The following is a 25,051-nucleotide window of genomic DNA, read 5'->3' as shown; positions in this document are numbered from 1 at the left end:
TTCGGTTCAACAACCTTTTTCGGATCGAGTCCCTTTTCATGTGTTGTCGACTGTCGGCGCCGATCTCTTCGGTTCAACGGCCTTCTGTTTCGGAGTGGATGTAGGTGCGCCAGCCTCGGCTCGAAGACCCTTGTGTTTGACTCCGATGGATCGACGTAGTTTGGTCCGAAGACTGTGTTGTCGATCAGTTTCGGTTTCGTTTTTGGTTCCATAACTTTTGGTTTCGATATCAACAACTTCGGGTTACGTTGATCCGATGGCTCTTTTCTAATATTCTTAGCCGAGCTGTATCGCGGGGCTATAGAATGTGTTTCGAGATCTTGGCTAAGGCCTTCCGGCGATGCCTCGACCTGAGTCTGTGGAACCAGAGAAGTGTATGTTTGGGGTGTTGTACTCACGGTTGGCCCTGATGTAGTTGGCCCCGTTTCATCCTGGAGTCGTCTTCGACGGCCCCGATCCCTTGTTCGTCGTCTCCTACCTCGACGATGTCTTCATCCTCGTCGACATAGTAGTTGGAGTCATGCTCTGAATCTTGATCCGACTGTTGATCTGAATCTATGGCCTCAATGAGATCTTGTTCATCGTCGAAGATATTTTCCGGCTCCGGCGCTGGTTTCTGCATGATTTGCCTTGCGGCCCGTCGAACCCGAAGTGTCTTTTTTGATCGAAATTGGGCACAGGCTAGGCAGTTGGTCTCAATATGTTCAGGAGATAAACACTTGTTACATACAGGGTGTTTATCTATATGTGGGTATTTAGAATTACAAAGAGGGAATCTTTTGAACGGGCTTCGTTCCATCGACGACCGGTCTTCTTGGTGTCGAGAAGGCCTGCGGCCCGATTAGACGTCCTGAGGTGAATAAACTGAAAATAAGGCTGTCGGCACCGATCGAAACAATACCGACGAGTCTGAAGGCCTTTTAGAAAAGTTTTTGTCGATTCCGAACTTCGAGTAAAGGAAAGTACATCCGAACCCAATGGCGGAAAAAAACAATCTAAGGATGGAGAGGATGCCCATGCGCACTGTAGGCCAGGGGAGGAGCCACCTATCTCGTGATACTTCGAAGACTCTTCCAGGACAACAATTGCAATCATCCGGACCCAACACTAGGCGGCGATCTACGCACAGATATGAATTCAGCAGCTCACATGCCTTGAACATACATTTTATTGCAACTTTCATATGCAATGTGAGGGGCACACAACTGCTTACACATCCTTCGCTGTGGAAAACTAAACTGGGTAGGGGCTGTGTTTGGGTCTGTAAACTAGTGGGTTTGTGTAGTTGGATCCGCAGATCCGGACAGAGTATATACAGATATCCGAAACGGGAATTTTGTGAAATGCTGAATTGGCAAGAATTCACAGATCCAGTGAAGCAGAAATACATGGGGGTAAATAAGATGTTTGGGGGAGCAGCCTCGTGGAGCACGTTGGGTTCAGACAAATCACGGGTTCACACAAATGAATGTTAATGGAATTTATACAGCGTACGAATACCCGCAGGTGTCTTGGCGCTAGCGGACTCAAATAGCTGTGCTCAGAAACTACTGATTAAAATAGCCAAGTCTTCAGCTGTTTCCTAAATTCTAAATAAGGAGTAAATTTCCTAAGATGTAACGGGAGCAAGTTCCATTCTTTGAAGGTGTTAAAGGTGAGACTCCTCCCGCCCTAGTTCATCTTTTTATAGCCAGTTGGCTGCATAAGGAAGGCATTAGCTGAACGCAGCATTCTATTTGGTGAGAACCATCTAAACAGGTCCTCCAAGAACTTTTACCCCTGTATGTGTAGTGCTTTATGAGCAATACAAAGGCTCTTAAATTTTATCCTCTGAGAGACAGGCGACCCCTCTCCGCTCCAAAATGCCCCACTAAGAGTTGGTCATCCACCCGGAACTCTCGCGTGCAGTCACGGTAGAACGACAACGCTCTTTTTGGGTCCTGGACTCACTCCTCTTCATTTGAGAGATGTGGAGGAGTGTAGAAAGGGGACAAAGCGATGGATTAGCCCACATGGCATGTTGTTACCACTTTCAGCAAGAAAGAGGCCCTAGTTTGAAGCAATAGTTTGTCTGGAAAAACTGATAGGAGGAGAGGCTTGGATGATAAAGCCTTGGGACTCACTCACCCTCCGGGCAGATGTTACTGCCATGAGAAAGGCTGTATTGATGGTGAGCAGCCAGAGGGGACTATTATGGAGAGGCTCAACAGGAACCCACATTAAAAAAGTGAGAACTAAATTAAGGTCCCACTGAGGCATAATTAATGGAGAAGGTGGAAACATATTGACAAGACCTTTAAGAAACCTATTTACATTAGGAGACTTAAATAAAGAGGGTTGGTCAGGCAGCTGCAAAAAGGCACACAGAGCAGAAAGGTACCCCTTTAGACTTCACAGAGCGGAGCCCTGCTGGGCAAGGTTAAAAATAAAAAGAAGGATATCAAAAAGGGAAACAGAAAGAGGGTCAATAAGACGTTTCTGTACAATACAATACAAATATCTTCCACCAGGAGGCATATACCTTTTTGGTGGGGGGATGTCTGGCTGCCAGAATAACATGGCAGACCTCAGAAAGAAGGTTGAAAACTGTCAACTGTCACTGCTCAATCTCCACGTAACAAGGCCGGAGAGTTGACCGTTTCGGGTGGAGGACACTCACCTGCTGCTGCAACAGAAGATCCTCCCGAAGGGGCAGTCATATCGTAGGATTTAAGCTCATGCTGAAAATCTTGGGATACCAGACACTCCATGCCCAGTCTGGAGCCACAAGGATAACTTGGTCCCGATCGTTTCTGTCTTGTTGAGAACTCTGGGCAGAAGTGGTATGGGTAGAAAGGAGTACAGGAGGTCTGAGCTCCACTCCAGACAAAAAGCATCTTCGAGCGAGAGCTGCCCTGGAAACGCCAATGCAAAAAGCTATTGACATTGGGCATTCTCTGCAGATGCGCACAGATCTAACCAAGGCTCTCCCCACTGCTGACAGAGACTGTGCGCCACTTCTAGATGGAGACATCCATTTGTGATCTACTAGGCATCGATGGTTGTGTTCATACACTCTGGTGTTCAGGGAACCAGCCAGGTGTTGAACCACCAGGGATATGCCCTACTGTTCCAGCCATTTCCAGAGATGCAGGGCCTCTTGACAAAGAGTCCATAACTCACCCACCCTGTTTGTTTCAGTATCACATGGCATTTGGTGTTGTCAGTTAAAACCTGCACCAGCCTTCCCTTGATGGAGAGTCGAAAGGTTTTCAATGACACTCTGATAGCTTGGAGCTACGGCATGGGTGTGTGTATGTGGAGTAAGGATAACGTCAGAGACCCAGAGCCCTCTAATCCCCACCTCCCCTAGATAGCCGCCCCATTCCAGGAGTGACACATCTGTCACTACTGTCAGATCTGGTTGGGTAAGGGAGAGGTGTCTGTCTCTGACCCAATCACAGTTCGTTAGCCACCACTGCAGGTCTTTTGCAGTTCCCTCCGAGATCTGGACCATGTCAGCGAGATTCCACTGATGCTGCGCCCACTGGAACTTCAGGTCCCACTGCAGCACCCACATATGCCATCTGGCATGTGTCACCAGCAGGATGCATAACCACGAGTTCTTAAAACTCTCCAGCGTCGAGTTTGAATTGTCTCTGAAGAGACGGCTGCCATCACAGGGCATGTCCATAAGGGCAGCCTGGACATCCCCTGAAAAGCTAGCTGTTCTCAGACAGAGATTGCATCTAAGTGCCACCATTGATGAAACTGCTCTGCCCAACAAGTCGGTCATGTGCAAACCGCACTTAATGGTGAACTTCGCTGCGTCTCTACTGTCCTTGACAGCTTGGAGAGAAAAAGCCCGGCCTCCTCCCGGACCTGTGGCAGCACTTGCGCAACGGTGTCCCATGGAGTGTGGGAGTAACAACCCAATAAGCATGCAGTGTTCACCAACCGCAATGCAAGGCTGGTGGAAAAAAAACTCTTCTTCAAGCTATCCAGCCTCTTTGAATCCCGGGGGTGCAGCAGGGAATATGCCATGGGATGTAGAGACTTGGATTACCAAGCTCTCAGCTGTTGGGTGTTGGGTGAGAAAGTTTGGGTCCCCAGCTGCCCTCTTCTCCATCTTGGAATAAGTTGCTCCCTCTTCCTTTGCCACGGTAGGGGGATAACATTTACCAGTATCTGGAGAGGTGTCCAGACCACTGGTATCACCCAGTTCCTCACACCAGTCCATACCTTCCTGATCTTCTAACTGATATTCTAAAGGGTCCAGTGACCCCTCCCATTCTTCGCTGAGGCCTAGCCTTTCCGAATAGGGCTCAGGCACCGGTCAACTCCATTCCGGCTTGATGTCGGATTTGTGGATATAAATGGGGCTGGTGCAGTGGCATGACCGTTGCCGGTCCAGATCCATGGGGCCCATCAGAGCGAAAGCCAAAGGTGCCGGTACTGAACCAGATGGGTCCCTCTTATCTTGCTGGGGCCAGAGGGGTCGGTCCGCTCAAATATGTAGCGCATGGCCTTGTAAAAATGTTTTCCCCTGAGCAGGGGTACCTACAGCTCCTGGAAAAGCTGGGAGGCTCGGAGTATGCCCTAGCAATGACTTAGAAGAACTGTGCCTCTAATGCCGATGCTCCTTTTTCGTGTCAACCAAAAGATGAAGAAAAGTCAAAGCATGCTTTGACTTCTTGTGCCTCTTCCCTGAATGTCCAGATGACTTGGAGTGGAAGGAAGAGGACCTGGGGATCCTGGAGCGGTTCTGCAATCTCCCAAGATCAATGCGGCGTTGCCTGCCGAGTCGCTAGCAGTTTCAGGGACAACTCCCTTAAAGCCTTCAGTGCCATGGACCGGCAGTCCGAGCACGATAGAGTCGTAGTTGCACTTAAAACACCACAGACTCACGAGGTGTTGGTCTGTTATTGACATGGCGCGATGACAGACGCCACACAATTTTAACCCTGTTGTTCTCGCAGACATCCTCGACACAACCAGGAGGACGATTACACAATAGAGTTATCAACAAAACGTCAAAAGAATACTGTCAAAAACCGACAGAGGGGTAGCTCTTTCCCAGTATCAGCGCTAACTGGTGCAGGAGCAAATGAAATGACATCAGGTGACGCAGGTGTCCTTCCAATGCGGACGACACCAATGACACCGCGCAGAGCCGATCTAAGCCACCTACTGTTGCGCAGGGGTACTGCTCATGCAAAAATGTTTTGGATCCAATCTGACGCCTAGGAAATTTAAAGGTAAAGAATTTGCAGTTAGATGTCTCTATCAGATTTGGATTGTTTTATGTATACCAGGATTTCCAGGGGTTAGCACCTTTACAATAATATTGGAAAAGGACTCTTTTTTGTTATATTTGTCACCTGTTACAATGATAATATGGGTGATCCCAGGCCGGTTAAGATATTGCTGCAGCTCTTACCTCTGAAAATAATACTGTGTGAATCTATCATAGGAGGAATACTATATGCACAACTATAACCTGTTACAATAATAACAGGAATAGCCCAAAATGGATATCTTTATAATGCCCATGTTTTCCTTATGATATTGGTGATGTCAGTTTGAATGTCTGTAGTGTCTCGGGAATAACAATTTTAGGTGTGACACTATCCCAGTTAGAATGGCTGTACTGCTCTGATCAAACAGAATAATATTTTGGTATTAAGATTGAATACCACTTAGGATATATACAGTGATCTCACCTGTTAGAATGATATTGGGGATAGTGCCATGCCTTGTACAATTATTCAAATTCTGTTTGCTGAGCGACAGAGAATCATTAAAATTGCTGCTGCTCTCATTCTGACTCAAGCTGCCACTTTGATGGTAGTTTGGGCCTCCGGGGCTCCCAAAGAAGGCACTGTTGTTAAGCTGTAAACAAACAGCTGGGTTTTCCACCATGTTGAACTGCTCAAACTATGAAGAAAGGGTAAGCAAAAGAAAAGATCACAGACTTGTACACAGACAGCACTCTTAAATAACTAACAAGGAAAGTCTAGACATTTTTAGACATTTATTTGACCTCCTTGTTAGCACCTCTCTGAAATGTTCAGACAGAGAACACAAATTTAAACAAAGTAAATAATAACAGTCAACAAAAAGTCGACACACTCACCCACGTCTTAAACAAACATTTTATTTCGCTCTTTTGCGACTGTTTCCTCATTGACCAAGTTAAAAGTTGTATTGACAGCAAACAGCTTTTACTTCATAATGTCACAACAAAGCAACACACTTTCTCACATCCATCCCTTCCTTCATCTCATCCTGTGGTTTCCCTTGATGCAGAGGCATACGGCTGCTAAAATAAACCTGGACGTGTCTAAGAAGGGATCTATAATACCTTCAGGTCACAGATTCTCCTCCCCGCAATTTGAATCAGCATGCGGAGAGTGACAAAATGAGTGTCCCTGAGTTGGATAATGATAAACCATGTTATTAGTGGCATTATTATGTTATTGTTAATTGTGTTTGAACTTCTGGTACAGTATAAGGGATGTACAAATAAGCCTACGCAGAATGGAATCCAAGATCTCAGTGTCAATCAACAGCAAAGCGAATGTGAGAGCAAATTGCAAACATTGGCCCTTCCTAGCAGAACTTTCCCCATCGTGGAATATATGGCACACACATAAGGGAAAGAAATCTACCTGTGCTGGCTTATACTATCAGGCTCGTGCTAGGTACACAAGGCAAAGGCGACCAAAAGTCAGACTTGATGATGAGTGGGAAAAATAAAAAGACAGGGATTGAAAATTAAGATGGCCATACAAGATGGCTGCAGCAGACTACTGAGCAGCTGTAAGAGATGCAGAGAAGCATGCAAAGCAGGGCCAGTTCTACCAGAAGAACAGATTACTTCCTTTTGATAATGCTCTTGCTGGTGAACAATTTATATAAATGCAGCTTCCTCAGCTTCTGGATTCCCGCAGGCACCTGATTAAATATGGAGGTTTTTCAGCAACTGCTCGTGTGCGCTGGTAGGTGGCGCCATCAAACTCCACAATGGTTTAGTACTACCTACCGAAGTGATGGGGCAGAGCACTATAAAGACTACAACCTCTGGTCGCTGAAGCACGTTCCTTTCTTTCCACACTCTTCAACACTGGGACTGGAGCAACGCTCTAAAACCTTTGTCAGTATCTTACTGACCTCAAGACATTTTTTCAGACAGTCTGCTAGGGCAGTGTTTCCCCCAAAGACCACAGGCTTCAAAACCATACCATGACTGCAGTAAGCACATTTTAGCTATGGTGCTACAAGACCTCACCTGTAGTGTGAAGGGTCCAGTATTGACTTGCAGTGCTGCAACAAATACTCCCTAATGCACCTGAAGACCATCAGTGAGCGCAAGGCAAAACTGAAAGTCACCAAGCATAAGAAAGAAGGCCGTACTTATTTACCAACTTTCCTGTGATGTGACAGATCTTATGCAAGGCTACCCTTCACTCTCAAGTGGTATTTTAGATGTGTTTTGATAAGAGTATGCCAGGGCCTGAATTTTTGTAGCCAGATGATGTAGAGGTCCTCCTCTTCAAAAACCAAGTGTTTAGGGATATGATAAACAGGCTGTCCTCTAACTCACACATCTTGCAAATCCCTCTATTAACGACTGTTAGAGATCTCAGGAAGGCCTCCCAGAGCCTACAAATAGATGAAAGTGAAACGTGAAAAAGAAAGCAGCTACAAAGGCCTATTCCTTCTCTTCTCCTATGTGGAGTCCTGAAAACGGACCAACTCTGGATCAAGGGACAGACGGTCACTTCTCCAAAAACAGGTACAACTTGACACATGTACACTTGCCATCAGTCATCTTTTACCCAGCCTACTTTTTCCCTCAGTGTAGGCAGCCCTGCTATTAATATTCAGGGGGAATTTATTCGGTATTTGACATAGTCACCACAGCTATCCCTCACTTGCCAAAGGGAGACGAGACAACTATCACCCTTGGCTGAACAATCCTTAGCTCTGCTGACTGGTATCTTGATTATTACAGACAGCAGAGCTAATAATTATCAGTTGCAGCTAGCAGAGTCCTACATTTGCAAAGCTCTGCCTTGCCCTGTTGGGATATCCTTGGATAGGAGCATATATGTAATTTTACATGTCAGTTCAATCTGTCTGGTGCGGAGCAAGTGGAGCTGGACAAAAAAAACCTCAGATACCATTAGTAAACAGCTAGTCTGCTTCTGGAGGAGCACACTGCCACTTCTTCAGGGGCTCTATTAAAATGCCCTCCGGTGTGGTGCAGCGGCCAGAGCAGCTGACTCCAGAGTGCGGGGCTCATGGTTCGATCCCCGGCGCCAGGGTCAGCTCAGCTCAGCATCATGTGAATCTGGGCAATAGCTCACTTAATCTCCCCGGCGGCCAGCAGCGTCTTGAAACTCTTAAGGGTGATACATTTGTGCTTTACAAATAGGAATTAGTATTATTATTACTGATTTTGCTGCACTTGGTCCCTCAGCGATAAAGTCTTTCATCTTACAAGAAAAAGTTGCTTCTTCTTGTTACAAAATCATGCCTCAAATTCCTGACCTTAAGCCTTCCGGGTGTCAAACCGGTCCAGAGATGCTTATGTCAAAGCTCTACAGCATCTTGATGTGGTGCCATGTGGCTGCTGCTGCAACTCTGCCTCCATAAATGCAAAGTGAAGCCTCTTCTCCAGTAAAGGAAGCTTTACCTATAGCTTTCCATATAGGTCCCAGTCATATCATCTCTTTTAAGTGTTAATGAGGGATCGGGAACGCGTTCTAAGAAAATTAATGTTTTGCTCTCCTGCATACCGCACATCTTGATGATGTAGCAGGCGGTATGCAGGCAGAAAAAAAGGACTGGGGTCCAACAGGTGTAGTCTCTCCTGCTCCTTGGTGGTATGCAGTGGCGAAAGAAGGAAGGATGATGTACTGACCCAGATAGAAAGGGGTCACCAGCTAGGGAAGGAAAACTGCTTTAGTCTTCAGGATCAATTTGTCTGGATATAAGCATGTGAAAGCAGACAAACACACAATGCCTGTAGCTCACTGATGCGTTTCGATAATATATTGGACAATATAATAGAAGGACAGCCTTAAATATCAACAAACTTAAATGACAACACTGCAGGTTATTAATCTGAGCCCCCATCAAAGTCAGGTCCAAATTCAAAGCCCATTAAGGCGTCAGAAAATGTTTAGGGAACAACTCTCCATTAGTCCTTTCTGAAATCTGATGACTATCAGAGACTTAAATAAAGATGGCTGGTCAGGGAAGCAATTAAATGGTGAAAGGTCCTGCCCATCTCACAACCCTGCAGGGATAGAGAGAAACAAAGCACAACATATCGGATCGATGTACCTTCTGCGGGTCCAACTTTTGCTCTGCATTCCCTGCGACCAAACTGTTCCACCTTTCTGAGTACACAATTCAAGGTCGGGCAACGCCGTTCTCTGGTGAAGTGGAAGGAGCTTAGATGTCCCAGCTCAGTCTCCACACTTGAAGCTGGAGTTCCAGGAAGCTAGGATGTAGAACTTAACCCTCTGACTGGAAGCAAAAGTGAGGCCTGAGCAGTAGACGAAGCAGTGGCACAGGGAGTGTCTCGGGAGGCCTGTGTACCACACCCTCCTTGGCCAGTCTAGTGTCAATCAGAATGACTTGTGCCCCAGCCTGGAGAATCTTCCTTAGAACTTAAGCAATCAGGGGTATGGGATGAAGCAAGTAGGCAAGTGACTGGAAAATTCCACCTCAACCAACAGGCAAGCCAGAACGCCCTTAAAAGGATACTGTTGGGCATAGAGCCTGGGTGCAGAGATAGAGATAGGGTTTCCTGACTATGTAGGAGAGCTATGAAGGATTTCTGAATCCAGACTGGCACCTGGAGATATTCAACGGGTGATGAATCTGCAGGTAGGTAGAGTATCCACCAAAAGGATTGTTACCGAAGATAAGTAACTTTTTCTTTCCTTTCAACAATTCACCCTCCAACCGCATCATTAGATGTGGAGAGGTGTGGCATATGGACCTAGACTTTTAAATTAACTTTTTATGCGCTGCTAAAATACACCTATGACCTTGGTCCTTACCTGATCAGGGACCCAAGGAATCTAGAGGAATAATTGGAAATAACTAGTAGTGCAAGAATCACTTGGTAACTAGTGTTATGTCTGGAGTACTCTTCTCGGTTAATGCTGTATTGTTCAACTATGACTTTTATGATCCCTTCATGTACTCTTGTAAACATTATCACATAACATGTGGAGCACTCTGATACCTTGGGTCTAGCTAGCGCTATATAAAACTCAAAATATTAACAATAATAATTTTCATGCATGAAGCCAAAGTGTTTGCTGCCTGGAGTGGAGGACTTTAAAATGCTGCTGGAAGAGCATGCACACAGTGCAAAGGAGAGGATGGAGCAGCTTAGTGCAGCGTGCCAATAGATCGGTGTAAATGATCCTCTGTGTCCAGTCTGGGGCAATCAATCAGATACGCTCGATCTTCCTGCACCTTCAACAGTACTTTTGACCAAAGGGGAATCAGTGAAATCTAAAGCAGGTCATGAAACAGGTTGAAACTGATGGACTCTCCCAAGGAACTATTCAGAGCAAAGTGTAATGAACAGAAGTGAGGACACTTACTGTTCTGGTCTATAGAGAAGAGATCCAAGATCAACTCCGTCACTTTGTGGTGCATCTTCCACTAACTGTACAAGACGTGCACAAACCCACACTGCTCTGTCCCTTAATATCGAATAGAAAGGTTGATGGTGGTATTGTCAGGAAAAAACTGAATGTTCACACCTGAGATGGGAAAGATAAACGTCTTCATTGGAAGACAGACCACTGCAGCTCCAGTGCATTTAAATGCATGTCCTGAGCCGACATGTCCCCCAAATGGGCACACCAGTCCAGGGAGGAGGTGTGTGTGATGATGGGTAACCTGAGGAGGGTTAAAAGGACAGCCCACTAAAAGGCTGATAGGGCCCATCCACCAGTGCAGATCACAATGTATAGATTGGAAGATGAAATGAAATGAAATGAAATGAATGAAACTTATATAGCGCACGACTTACCCTGGGGCATCTCCGCGCTTGCTTAGGGAACCCGTCCTGGTATTCCCCTGTGAGATAACCCTGGCAGGGTATCCACAAGGTGAAAGCCAGGCATCCCGCCGCGAGGGGCCGTTGTGGAGATTAAGCAAGCTATTGCCCAGAGTCGCAGAGTGTGAACCCGTGAGTCGAGAAGGCACCGGAGCGAGAATTATCGAGTCAGTGGAAGTTTTGAGCCCAAGACCCGCCGAGGCGGGGAATTGAACCCTGGTCCAGGGCCGAACTCAAGCTCCAGGTCTGCCGCCTCTAACCCCTGAGCCACACTTCTCCACACTTCTCCACTAAGATCAGCACCTGAGTATCAGGACTCCCCTAAAGCTTGAGTCACTGTGATTTAAGGCACTACGGAAGGGAAATTTATCATCAGAAACCACCAGGATGCATAAAGAATTGAGGTCAAGCAGTCACAGAACCCGAAATAAAACTCTACAGTCCTCTGTTGAAGGGAAGGGGCAGTCTTTGTGTGGATAATATTGAGTGCTACCCGGGACATTAATTGTACTGATCAGTACAGACAGATCGAGAGAGAGAGATCTGAACCTGTGTCGATGGAGTATGGGAATACAAGAACTGACATAAGATTACCAACTGTTGCCTGATATACTTTAGTGTTGTAATTTCCACGAGGAGTTGCAGCTGGAACCACAACGTTCCACATGGTACCTGGTGCCTAGAAGGGATAAGGCGGGAAAGATGCATCCCTAAGCATCTCTATGTACAGAGAGACTAAAAGGCTATGGATGACCTGGTGGGAGTAGAAATGGTCTCTTTCCTAATTATCCTTAGAAGCAGAAGTCTTTCCTAGGCATAGGATCAGAGGCCTTGCAAGCAGAACAGAGTTAAGGTCTCTGCTAGTGTTACTTTTTTAAGGAATCAGAACAATAGCTTTAAACTTTGATTTTAGAGAAAGCTCTTGGCTTCAACTTACTACAGTGCATTCATAAAAAGCGGCCTGGCTTGAGAGATAGACAGAATCCAAAGCTTAAATCTTTGTCTGAAAAGGTCCCCATTTAGGCAAGCTGATCCTAGCGCTTATAGAGAATACAAAGTCTTACAAAACTTTAAGTAGGCCTCACACACATAACTAAGGAAACCATCGGCGATCTGGAAAAGAATACCAGAAAACTAAAGAAACCCACAGAAAAAGAAAAACAGAAGTTTTCTAAACACTTGATGGTTTAAAAAGGAAGACCCGTTTTAATTAAAAAAATATTGTAAAGCAAGAGCAAATGTTCATATATCATTACTCAGCATGGGGTAGGTTGGTAAAATACATTTTTTAGTCTGAGAATTCCTGAAAGCTTATGCTGGCACTTAACTTGTAAAGAGCACTGTATTTGTTCAATTCTTTTTATTCAGCAACCTTTTTGGAGGTGGACTACCCCAAGCCTATTACCCATGGCAATAAAGATGTGTCACATAAAGCCAGATATAAAGCCAGATGCTGACACCGCAGAAAAACACCCAGCACTTTTCAGCTACAAAGATCATCTTCTCCAATACTTTGCCTACTAAAGGTAAATTAGAGACACTATAGTAAATAGAAAGCATATCTTCAAAAGGTGGCTTTAACTGTGTCTTTTTCAGTAACACTGGCTCAACCGTTGTCCAAATAGATGTGTTAATGTATTCCACCAACTCTGGGGTAGAACAGAAGCAGTTGGGTCGGATGATCTTGTGCTATGTTTAGGGCTTTGGGGATCCTTGACCTCTTTCTTGGTATATGATATGTATACTTCCATAGTCTAGTCAAACTGACATAAAAGAGTGTTTCCAGACAAAATAATAAGTACTCATTTAAGATGTATCTATGTTTGAAAGATAAACAGGTGTGCATCCAGATGGCCTACACTTGAAACTAGAGTCTACATTTTTTATTGCAACTGTAACATTATGATTTTTCTGGACTTAGTCTTTCTTGTTCTTCAACCTTTCTAGGCTCAACCAGTCTGTCATCTTGCAGTAAATACTATCAGGCTTTTATTTTCCGAATCGTTCTATTAGTCATATCTAACCAGCATAGATAAAATGTTTGGTATGCATTTCAACTCCGCTTTTCATCACATGATCAAGCTTTCAGTTCCCAGGAGCTAGTGGTAGTCACTGATGCAGGGGATAAGGTCTGTTGTCTCTTTGGCATATACACAAATGCAGGAAGATGCAGGTCACTATAGTTTTTTTCCTGTTTCAAACACAGCTGCACGTAAAAACAAACAAGGGAGCCTTCATCTTTAACACGTAAATAAAACGTTACATCCAACAAATTATTACGAGAAAGGAAACTGGTTCCAGTCTAGCATTTAGAAAACTATTAAAGTTTCAAACAAATGCCCAATATCATGAATAGCTCTTTAAAGTCTACTTTGTTAGGATATCCTCTCACCCGGAACAGAAACCTAATGGCAAAAGGATGCAGTAAATCAAAAGGAATTATGAAATGAAGTAATCTCAGTACTGAAATGGTCTTCAGCTCCCACTACCGTGTCCTTGATGTGAGGGTTTATACAATGGAAATTAAATGCAGTCAAATATTTAAATCTGCAGTTGCTAATATCAATACCCTTAAGGGATTCATTAGCACACCAGACATGCGAGTTAGAGTGAGGCTTGCCATAGACTAAGAGGTGACCCTCTGTCTTTTGGCAAGGGTGCACCACAAGTAATGTTAAGCAGTTCTTCGTGATTCGCGGTTACGGATCTCCTTGAAATATTTACCAGATGCACCAAGGCTGTGGTTTGCCTGCCTAGTTCCAATCACACACCAAATGGAGAAATAGGAAAAACTGTAGCGGAGCATTACCAGTTGCACATTTACTTGGTATTACCTCTGTATCCAATGATTAAGCCTCAACATGATAGCAAGCCGTTGGCTGATGCATCAGTCAACGGCTAAAACACTTCTGGTCACTTGCCAATCTGCTTCCATGCTCGAAGCTTCCTTTGTAGTCAACATTCTTGAGATTCTGAATACTCATTCTCAAATTCTGAACTGCTGTTGCAGATATTCTTTTCAAATTTCCTTTTCCAGCAGGGCCTGTCTCCAGTGCAAGTAGAAAACTATCTTTTTTGCTCATGCCTTAATTATTTATGATTTTCACAGGTTGCAATTGCAGACTCTTGTCTAATGGCATTATGCCAACCCGTGTTTTTAACTTCTGGTGCAGTTTTTGATATATAACTTCTTGTATTAGCAAATTTTCCTTTAAATACTTTTGAATTATGTAACATGGTCCACAGTTTTTCCTTCGCACTTATAATTTGAGATGGTGAAATTCCTATAGTCGCATTTAGGCAAACACTTGTTTTTCATCCTCCTCTCATGGCCAGACGAAACACTGATGTCTAGAAGTGTGTATTATTAATATATGTAAGGGTCACTGTAATGTGAGTTTGCGGTAAGGAATATTTTAACATTGTGAATGATTGGTGTAGTATATGTAATATCCATCAGTAATGAAGGATTCAATAAGCTTTGATTTCGGAGTGCACTTCCCTAGTCCTCACCAAAGTTCTTTAACCTATATCCCGAATAGAGTCTGCTGTTGCATGTTCCTGGGGACCTCTATTTCTGTTAACTGTGCTATTTCAGTTCTAATTTACAATTTCCTATTTAACCTTGTGCAGGTCCTAAACGATGTTCATAAAAGCCTACCGCTCATACTGCATTTGATCTATATTATCAATCAAAATCTTCACAATCTTTGGTATTAGTAAGACAGGCACCATACGTGAACAACCCGGGGTTCAGCCTCAGACCGCCACTAAACAAATCAAGTCTTAAGGTATCATGGCTTACAAGAAAAAATGAAAACTAAAGCAATTCTGAGCAGGATCTTTGGAAGCTGAGTCCCAATGACAACAAGGCCTACACATTTGTGGTATTCTAAACAATGTTCATTCGAAAACGCAGGAGAGTAATTTCTCCTAAGCATATGATATGACTGAAAATCCAATGCCGAAGGAATATAGGTATCAACTGAGCCCATGCCACTAAATAGACTGGTCCATACAATCAGAGATGTAAAACTAAATCCAAGCATATGTTGTTCATTTGACAGAGAAATCGGAAAAATAAGAAATTAATGAACGTCCTTCCTCATGGCATTGGGCCAGCTGACACCTAAGAAGTAGGAGGACATAGTGTGGAAAGCATTCATGCAGAGCTCTCAGCAGCTACAAAGATGAATTAGCAGCCAAAATTGAATCTGCAGCAAAATGCGAAGCTAAAAGACGCCAACAGCAACAACATACACTGAAGACATGGGGGAAAAATGTACACATACTTTCATTGTGCAGTGAGAACTGGGGATGAAAAGGAATGTCCCTAAACAATCAAGAAGCAGCAGCTCCTTAAAACCTAGAGTGTCAGTAAATTGCTTAACCTTTTCACTTGTCCGCATTACCTCCAAGCAATCATTGAAATACACAATAGGTTCTAAAGTAACAAGTATTACATCTCCTGTCATAAGTACTTCATAAAAAATGAAAAATGGATTGGAAATTAATACATTTGCCCCTCATCAAAAAAATGAAATAGCTCATGTGAAAGAGATACGAGAAAGTCAGGAAACCAGTGAGGATTAGAATCAAGGAACGAGGATTTCAATTAAATATTTGTACATGCACATTCCCATCTGAGATTATAGGTCAAACCTATTAAGGCTGAAATATATTACATCACTACTGCCTGACAACAGATTATATACATAACTCTCTGCGACCATTAATGTTTACTCACAGAGAGGCTTCACACAGCCGGAAGAGATGTGCAACAATAAACAAATAAGCACATTTGTTTAAGGCCTAGAACTAAAACTTGTCACTGTTGAAGATAATAAGAGAAATATATATTTTTTTTAAAACCTGTCTTGGACTGACCAATAGTGTGACACAGTCACTCAGCTTTTGAAGGCTGTCGCTTAAATAGCTAGAGGTAAACAGTACATTAATGCTAGACTCTGAATGCATAGCTTGTCTTTAAAATCTCACAGTAGATAAAACAGATATTTGCCTTATTTTGCATCACTTAAAGCATGTAACAGTTTACGTGGTGTTAAACGAGATTACTTTCTGCATAAGACTCTCCAGTGGTACTGTTACACCAATGGCTTAGAAGTAGTAACTTCCTAGCAATATACGTGCTTGGTGGACACTAAAAGGACTGAAGATTTTAACTCAAGAGGTCAAGGACGGTCCTGCCACTGTTCGAGGAAAGATATAGTGGAAGAATATATATATATATATATATATATATATATATATATATATATATATATATATATATATATATATATATCTATCTCTATCTCGATCAACAAATTAACCTTTGCTGTCGCAAATCCAATAACGAACTCGGGAGTCAGGAGTCAAAAAGTAAAAAATTTTTATTTCATCACCATTGCATTACTGACAAACGCGTTTCAGCCATGACGGACATCCTTTGTCAATGTCCGACCAAGGCGGTCATGGCCGAAACGTGTTTGTCAGCAAAAAAAAAAAAAATTCTATAGTATATACATATATTATACCCCAATTAGTTGCTGGCATTTAAAATCCAATGTTTATAGACCGCAACACCAACTCAATCAACAAATGAGATGCCCTCACTAGGATAGTGAGTAGCAAGACCCACATAAGCAGAAAAATGGAGACTGAATCACAAGATACAGAAAAGTTACAAATGGGTTAGAATACATGGATAGAGTGGTTACAGATCTACAAATGCAAATAACAAAAAGTGAGCAGGGCGACAGAAGGAGCAAATGGAGAAGCATCAGAAATGGGAGCAGTGACACAGAGGCTCAAAGCAAATGGCAGTTCTGACAAAAGCAAGCAGAAAGCAGTAGCTGAATATGCAGACATATCAGGGATAATTTAGGTTTTAGGACAACAGTACACATTGTCATACCTGCTGGGACAAAGCACTTGCTTGCTGGGCGGTAAGCTGCATATCAAAGTAAGGGTCATCAAAGAGACTGCTGAGCAAAGAAGCCTGCGGCAGAGATTGGAAAAGACAGAGGAGTAAAACAAATAACCCCTAACCGACGTGAAATTTCTGACCTTCCACAATAACACTCACGGTCTTTCAAGTTACAACTTACCAAACGCAATATACCTGGCATTGCAAGTGACACTCTAACAGTCCATGAGTTAAACATGTCTCCTCAAGCCCCTCAACACACCATTTTAAGTCCAATCGCTAGAATGGTTCTGTGAATTTCTGTTAACTTTGGGCTAGCAAGCTCAAAATAACTTTAGGATACATGGCGTGTGTGTGTGTATATATTTTTAAGAGAATGAAGTGAAGTGAAATGTTTGCATACTACTTATGCAGACTGAATCGCGGCCAAATGCATTTGTGAATTTAGGTTGAGAACACTGCACACTAAACTCATTGGGAGAAGTGAAGGTTTACTCGGACTGTCTGGCAGGGAACATTTAACCAGTTTGGACAAGAGAAAATGGGCTTCAAACTATTAATTCTGCAATGGCTGGCAAACAAAAACCAAATTGGCGGTCATTATTAAAAACAATGACAAAAAACAGCTCTATAACTGTGAATATGCAGACCAATCAAGACTATAAATCAGAATTCAATGGTCGATCAAAGAAAATTGTTAGAATAACAATAATGATAATAAAAATTGTAATGATACTGATAACGATACAAATAGTATGGATACTATGTATGGTTACATCTTCAACTGGGCCAGAAGTATCAACTGCACCCAGGTGGCAATTCGACATAGCAATCTGAGCAACTATGATGTATTGACAGATAAACTGTGGCAAAATGGGCCCAGACATTTTGCACTGGTACCATCCCAAATGTGTGCTTTGGAGGAGCGTTTCTGTTTCAAAGGCAAACCACGCTGGAGGAGAAGAGGCAGAACTCAGCCAGATTTCGGCACTTTCTTGGGTCAATCAGAAAGGATAGTGTGGATCTCCTGCTGAAATAAGGCTCCAACCAGCACTAGAAAAATCTTGGTGAACACATGGGGGGACAAGCTTATCCTGAAGGGGTGGGGGTGCAGGTTGTACTGGTAAGTGGGTACATGTTTCCTTTACCAGAATCCTCAAGAAATTCCACAATGAAGAAAAGACTAGGACACACATTTAAGCAGCCTGTTTGCAGATAGAACAGAGTCAATTTGTTCTATGGGGAACTGAGAGAACGCGGCCCAAGAACCTTTTGTGGAGGAAGATACAGAAGTAGTGGTGGTAGCCTAAGAATGTGCGGATATCAGTCTTTAATTTCTTCTAAATAGAAAATAACCTAGAGTAATACCTATGTTACTCTTTCCTAGAGTACAATCACCATGTTGCAACAATCAGCAGTTGCTACACCTATGCTCGACCCTGTTGAATAGAAGTGAGGAAGGGAATGAAGACCTGTGAACTATCATGACTGGTTGCATCAAATAGGAATTATGGCATGTCATATTAAACTTTACTAGGATACTCCATTCTTGGCAGGGCCAAGATTCTCTACAAGGTTGTGGGGCCGGTGGAGAAGTTCTTTGAAGATGAGTGCTGTTATTGTGTTCTTGGCTATTTCTGTGGATGGTGAAACCACACTGTAACCGCCAAGATCTGTCATTAAGAAAAATAAGTCTGACAGAGACGACTCAAAGTTGCTGGTGGAGGGTTTAGCAGGAGGAGTCCCAGATTTGTACTGATGGGTGCTCTTCGGAGAAAGGAAGGTCCAGTTCTATCTCCAGAGCCTCTTGAGAGGTATGGAGATTTCAGCTAGGCCTGGTACCTCACATCTACCATGAACTTTTTAAACTAGGCAGAGGTATGAACTGTCCTCAGTGTATGAATACATGACTATGGCAACATCACAGAATTATTTGAGCATCTCTTGATCTGACCCACCTGTGGGAGAAGCAGGAGAGTTAAGAGTTACAGTATGGCATGCATGATTAATGGGTAACCTCTGTCCATTACCAGCTGCAACCAGACAATAAAGCATGTCTACTGGAAAAGGATGAAAGGTGATCAGGAACCACAGAGTGCAATCCTGTGAGCATGAATCCCACATCAACATCTTGTAAAGGTTCACATCAGTAAATCTCTCATGAGGTGAACCTTGGTCAAAGCCAGCCTTGTACGGACCAGTATTTCTTAGTATTGACATCAATATGTGTCAGAGTACCCATCTGATTATCTTTAGAAGTATTTGGTGTCAATCTGTGGTATTCCAGCTGAAGCAACTTGTGGTGGGACATCAAGAAGAGGTGTTGTGTTGGTATTCCTCCTAGCATTTTCTTGACAAACTAGTGTTCTTGTACTGTTAAAAGAACAGACCACTCATGAAATCTTAAAGGTCACTACTTCTTCATTACTTCACATTCCTGAATACTATGATGTACAGCACATCAAGAAAATGAACAGCTAATGAGGAATCCGATTTAGACAACAATGTAGAGGAAGGATCATCGCAAGTCAACTTGGGATGCGCTGTATACAAATTGAGATCACGAGAAACAGCCTTTACCACGTAGGCATTACCCCACATGCTAAGTATAGTTAAGTATATGTAGTGTGAATATATATATATATATATATATATATACATATATATATATTATATATATGTTTAGAGGTTGGTAGGGTAAGGTTATAGGGTAGTAAGAAATTGTTTTTAGGCTTTAACTGGGTAGGGGTATAGGGTGGTATGGTCTTTCCTTAGGGTTTAGGAGTGGGCAAGGGTATTTATGGTTTAGCGGTAGGTAGGGGACAGAGTTGTAAGAGAGATTTTAGGGTTTAAGGGTGAGTAGGGTTATAAGGGTATTTTTATTAGGGTTTAGGGGTTGGTAGGGGCATGTGGTGGTAAGGTTATTTTTTGGGTTTAGGGGTGGGTAAAGGTATAGGTTGGTAAGTGTGTTTTTAGTGTTTAAGGGTGGGTAAGGTAATAGTGTGGTAAGGGTGTTTATAGGGTTCAAGGGTGGGTAATGGTAGTGGGTAATGAGGGTATTTTTAGGGGTGGGTAAGGGCATTGAGCGGTAAAGGTATCTTTTAGGGTTTAGGGGTGGGTATGGGGCGGTGGTAAATTCATTAATTTGAAAAAGAGTGGGAGGCTTGGGGGTCACCCCCAAAAACAAATACATACATATATATACACACACACACACATATATATATTTCTTATACTTACCTACGAGGTTATAGCACATGCGTGGTAAAGGCATGCATTGTAAAAAATGTGTGGTAAAGGCATGCGCTATAAGTCGTACATCCCAACTGCACAGGAAAGGCTTTGGCATGAGTGGATTTCTTGAATCTGGTCAACACCATAACAAAATCAGAATAGCAGGAATGTAGTTTAGGGAGTTCTGTCCCAAGGTGGCGTGGCAGAAATACACCAAAGCAAAGAATTCAAACCTGCAAAGTCAGGCTCAAGAAGCAGAGCCTGGGAAATGCATGGGCCTGGCCAGCAAAACTGTAGCTCATCATTGCAAGGTCTGTTTCTGTGCGGCTTGAGTCTGGATGAAAGTGGCACCGCAAACACTAATAAATATAAGTTTGATAACTTGAAATGGAGTACAGTCTGTATGGAAGAGATCAAAGTCATTTGGAAAAATATATATATTTATTTTTTTAGTGATGGATGAATGTAAAGTGCTAGTATACAGAATGTGTTTAGAGGTGCTGCAAGTGTGCTACTTTAGGCCTTCTGAAGTACTACTGCCTTTAAATAACTGTGGCCCTCAAATGTAACCTCATCATTAGCAGAAAGGAAGAAACCAACTAAACTACCTTGTTCTGCAACAATAATCATAAGACACTCCCAACCTAGTTAAAGTTTAGAGTAATACTTACGCTCCCCAGATTAAAGTCTCCAACTGCATTATTATACTGTTGCAATGATGAGTTTTGGTATTGTGGGTAAGGATATTGTCGCAAAGGGTGATGATTCTGGGTTACTGGCTGTTGAGGCTGCACATGGTGGTGCTGCTTTTGCTCTTGGCCTTGCTTGTGCTGATCTTGGTGGTGGTGCCGATGCTGTTGCTCTTGCTGATGGGGATGCTGTGGCTCTTGCTGGTGATGCAGATGTTGCTGCTCCTGAAGCTGGTGTGGACTGTGTTGGTTTTGTTGCTGATGTTGCTCTTGGGAGTGCAGTTGCCTTTGTTCCTGGTGGTTCAGATGTGTCTGCTCTTGGTTGTGATGTGAATGTTGTTCTTGGTGATGTGGTTGGTGCTGCTGCTCTTGCTGGGGCCGATGTTGCTGCTGATCGTGTTGCTGTGAATGCTGTTGCTCTTGTTGGTGGAGGTGATTTTGCTGCTCTTGTTGAAGTTGACAATGTTGCTCTTTGTGTTGTTGCTGCCGATGCTGCTGCTCTTGTTGGTGGTGTTGATGCTCCTGCCCTGTTTGATGTTGTTGATGTTCTTGGAAGTGGTGTTGCTGTCCATGGTTCTGCTGCTGTCCTTGATGATGATGATGTGTCTGGTGCTGCAATGGCGACTGTTGCTGGGACTGCTGCAGTGACTTCTGTGTGCCTAGAGGTGGCTGAGCCTGTAAGAGCAGGTTCTGTTGATTGTAGGGATATGGGGGTAGCCTCTGATCGGCTGGCAGCTTGCTGGTATCCAATGGCACACCCTGTAAATATAGAACAAACATCAGAACAATCACATGAATACCTTGCACTCACACCAAACATGACTACATTACATATTCACTTAATGTTTCTCCGTCAGCTGTGCAAGAAAGAGTTTTTACAACCTTGTCGATAAACTAAAGCATCATCAAAGGGTCACTCATCCATGAATATAATGGCTACTAATCTGATTGTGAAATCGCAATTAAAGATCTTTGTCAGTAAAGCCACGATTCTAACTATATTCAGTGACAAAGGCTCAATCTACGTCTTCATCGGTATGAGAATTATCAAAAGAGGGGAAATCCCTTCGAGGATTTATTTTGCAGGGCCATAAACAACATGAACAAGTGTACCAACCACTTCATTATGTTTCATGTTTTTCTCTACGCCCTGTGGACAAAGCGCAAATCCACTCTTTTATACATAGGCATGGGGATCACTGAACAGTTTAGTCTTGAAATATCCTATTCTTGCAGTACATTTTATAAAGGCAGGCAATCAGCTTCCCACTACCATGAAGCCTCAGTCTAGCTCTTAAAAAAAGACCCACGTGCTACCACAACGCGGCAAGTTCCTATAATAAACAGCTTCAATTTCAACACAGGTGGCAGACTTCGCTGAATTCTACACTCACAGTACAGAAAACCTGAGCTCTAATCAGGCACATCATGCACCAGGTCAGGTTACATTGCTATGCAGATGTTACTAATATGGGGGGGACTGAAGGAGAAAGATCTGGGCCTACTGTGTGTGAAGAAGTGGGCACAATGTGCTCTCTTCAACATTTAAATGTGAGTGAGCATAGTCTACTCAGCAAAGTGGAAACGTGCAGGCAGCTGAGGGCAGGCCAGAGTAGGAGAGAAAGCTAGAAGCAGACAAAGAGTTTAAGTTTGAGACGGGAAGTGATAGTGAGAGCAAGACTCACAAAGGGACCCAGAATATTTTAAAATACAAACAAATACAAAAACACACATTTTAGATTTAATTAATAACCTGCAGCCAACACGTGCAATGCCACCTGGATGCAACCACATCATCCCTGTGCACATTCAGATTTTATGTTCCCTACATCTGCTTGTGTCGGGGAGTCTTCAAAGCACTGTAGCTTTTACTGATTGAACAAGGCAACGTACTATGTCCAGAGTTCTTCACACAATGTTTGAAACCAATGCTCTCCAATATCAACAACCATATCTTCTTTCATTTAGGTTCCTACTTTCTCTTAACCTGTCTACTGGTTTGTCTTGTATTCTGCACATGGGTTCCCTTCCCCACTTCTGCTTATAAGTATTTAAAGCACATTCCTGACAGAAGGATAGCTGATGCTCAATCTTTCATCACTCGCTGTCTTACTACTGATGTTAAAAATGCATCAACCCTTGATAGATAGCCTAAAACATTACAAATTGTAATTTTCTATTGATATTACAATTATGTCTACTTAACTGTGTTTGAAATTTTAAAGATATGCAACACATCTATGTAGTACATTTTACTGAGTGAAGAGCATTTTGGAATTTATACACAACACTATGCTCTTCCCACTTTTAACATAGTTTGGCATAATGCTAGGACTGCAACTGCCAAATCAAAAATATTGATGCCCAATTACTCACAACCTGTATGATTTGTTTTCTGTAAAGCATCAACCTTGTGTGATAAATCACGTGGGTCTACACTGTTTTTTCTCTACATTTAGCAGAGCGCCCTCTAGTTGATGAAAATGTTGTGCAACAAGCCCTCCATCTTCCTCACATCTTTGACATCTATGAGGCCCATGCTTGGTTGTTTGAGGTTCACATACAGAATTAATGTGTGTTACTGAAACAGTAGCGAAGTAGCAGTAGTAGTAGTAGTGTAGACTCGTTCAGCAGATGTTGATGGTTCAATAATGTCATCCGGTTTCTAGTACTCCAATATACAAACTGTGAAGTCTCACTATCCGAAGTTGTTGGGGAACTCAAGTGATGGTTTTCAAATTGTGATGTTCCTGTAGTATTATCATGAGTAGCATCAGTCCTAGTGCAACAAGAAAAATGTGTGTATTCTACATATGTTAATGTAATATCCCAAATTAAATAAATTATTTTAAACGCCGCCAACTAGCCTATTGACCTCAGCTGCAGAAGAAAGCTTTCACCACGCACCCAGGACAGGTTCCACCAGTGCTTCATTGAAGAGGAGCAAGGATTCTAATGTCGGAACCGAGGGATAGTAGCACCTCACTTAGGACACTGGTCTTAACATCCACAAACACCGACAGTAAATCCAAAACCACTGCTGCTTTCTTGACCACAGTGGAAAAAGACAATCTCCAGAGTTGTTGGTCCATTCGGAATCTTGAACTCCATTTTCAGAGAAGTATCAAGGTCACTAGCTGATGCAAACCCGGTTAGCTCATAAGGATTCCATCCATCATCATCAGCTGCATATAGCTTCAGAGGTGCACAGTCTGAACCTAAAAGGTAGTAGATCCACATTCTATACTACTTTTCACCAATCCGCCTCTGAGATTCTGTTCTGGATATCTTGATAGGGGGAGCTCCAAAGATAGAAGAGTCTGCTCTAGTGACTCCAGGCAAAGAGCCGGTGGTGGCACGTTGCTGATGGTGGCATGCCAGAGTTCTACACGCAAGAGAAGGCTGGAGTTGGTGTGCTCCAGCTGACGTCCCAACTTGGTATGGACTATAGGCAAAAACGCTGAGAGGTGTTGAAGGTCCTATGGTTAAACCTGTTCGATTTGACACCCTAGCAACGTTTCCAAACATTGTGTGAGGAACATTGCAGGACCCATACCTGGTGATTGGAAATTTGAAAAGTAAGGCTACAGCACTGGTATACCCTCCACTGACAGTATTGGCGCTGATGGAGCCGAAAGAGATAGTGGAGTCAGCCTGAGGGTCAATTCTGGTAGTGGAACTGGCTCGGAGCCGGCTGGAACAGAGTCACGGGACACCAACACGACTAACTCCACCTTAGAGGATGAAGATCCTGTGGGAGTCCGGTGTCATGATGTGAATCACCTCGTCCATACTTCTTAGGCTTTCTGTGCTTCTTTTTCTTCACTCCAGTGTGAGAAGTGAGTCAAGTGACAACAACTTTGCCAACCATTGTGTACCCTGGGCATGAAGACTGGCATCATGCTCTCCGATGGCCTTACAATGCATGCTCTGACAGGAGGAACAAGCACTGGAATCAAGGTCAGAACTTAAGCACCACAAACAGATGGTCTGCAGGTCCGTGATGGACATTTGTCCCTTGCAGTTCCTACAGGTCTGGCATACTGAACGCTTCCGAAGAGGTATCTACACTGTACTAAGATAAGTTCTTGTGTGAGGAAAACTCATGACTCAGGACAGAGCGAG

The 25,051-nt window shown here is 43.2% G+C and overlaps 1 protein-coding gene across 3 annotated transcripts in view; it reads right to left on the bottom strand.

Annotated features, from left to right (window-relative positions):
* Window positions 1–25,051, bottom strand: part of CRTC2 (CREB regulated transcription coactivator 2) — a 215,045-nt gene that overhangs the window by 8,503 nt on the left and 181,491 nt on the right. For 2 of the 3 annotated variants that reach the window (XM_086947542.1, XM_086947543.1), the window contains 3 exons: window positions 20,909–21,685; window positions 16,992–17,075; window positions 5,703–5,916 (listed from right to left, as the gene is read on the bottom strand). In XM_086947542.1, coding sequence (XP_086803668.1) covers window positions 5,703–5,916; window positions 16,992–17,075; window positions 20,909–21,685 — 1,075 coding nt within the window. The remainder of the gene's footprint in view (window positions 1–5,702; window positions 5,917–16,991; window positions 17,076–20,908; window positions 21,686–25,051) is intronic. The other variant, XM_086947544.1, reaches the window with a different exon arrangement.

This window comes from Lissotriton vulgaris, chromosome 12, assembly GCF_964263255.1.
Source record: "Lissotriton vulgaris chromosome 12, aLisVul1.2, whole genome shotgun sequence".
Classification (NCBI taxonomy): Eukaryota; Metazoa; Chordata; class Amphibia; order Caudata; family Salamandridae; genus Lissotriton; species Lissotriton vulgaris.
The sequence above is the reverse complement of the archived record's forward strand: the minus strand, read 5'-3'. Positions and strand labels throughout refer to the sequence as shown.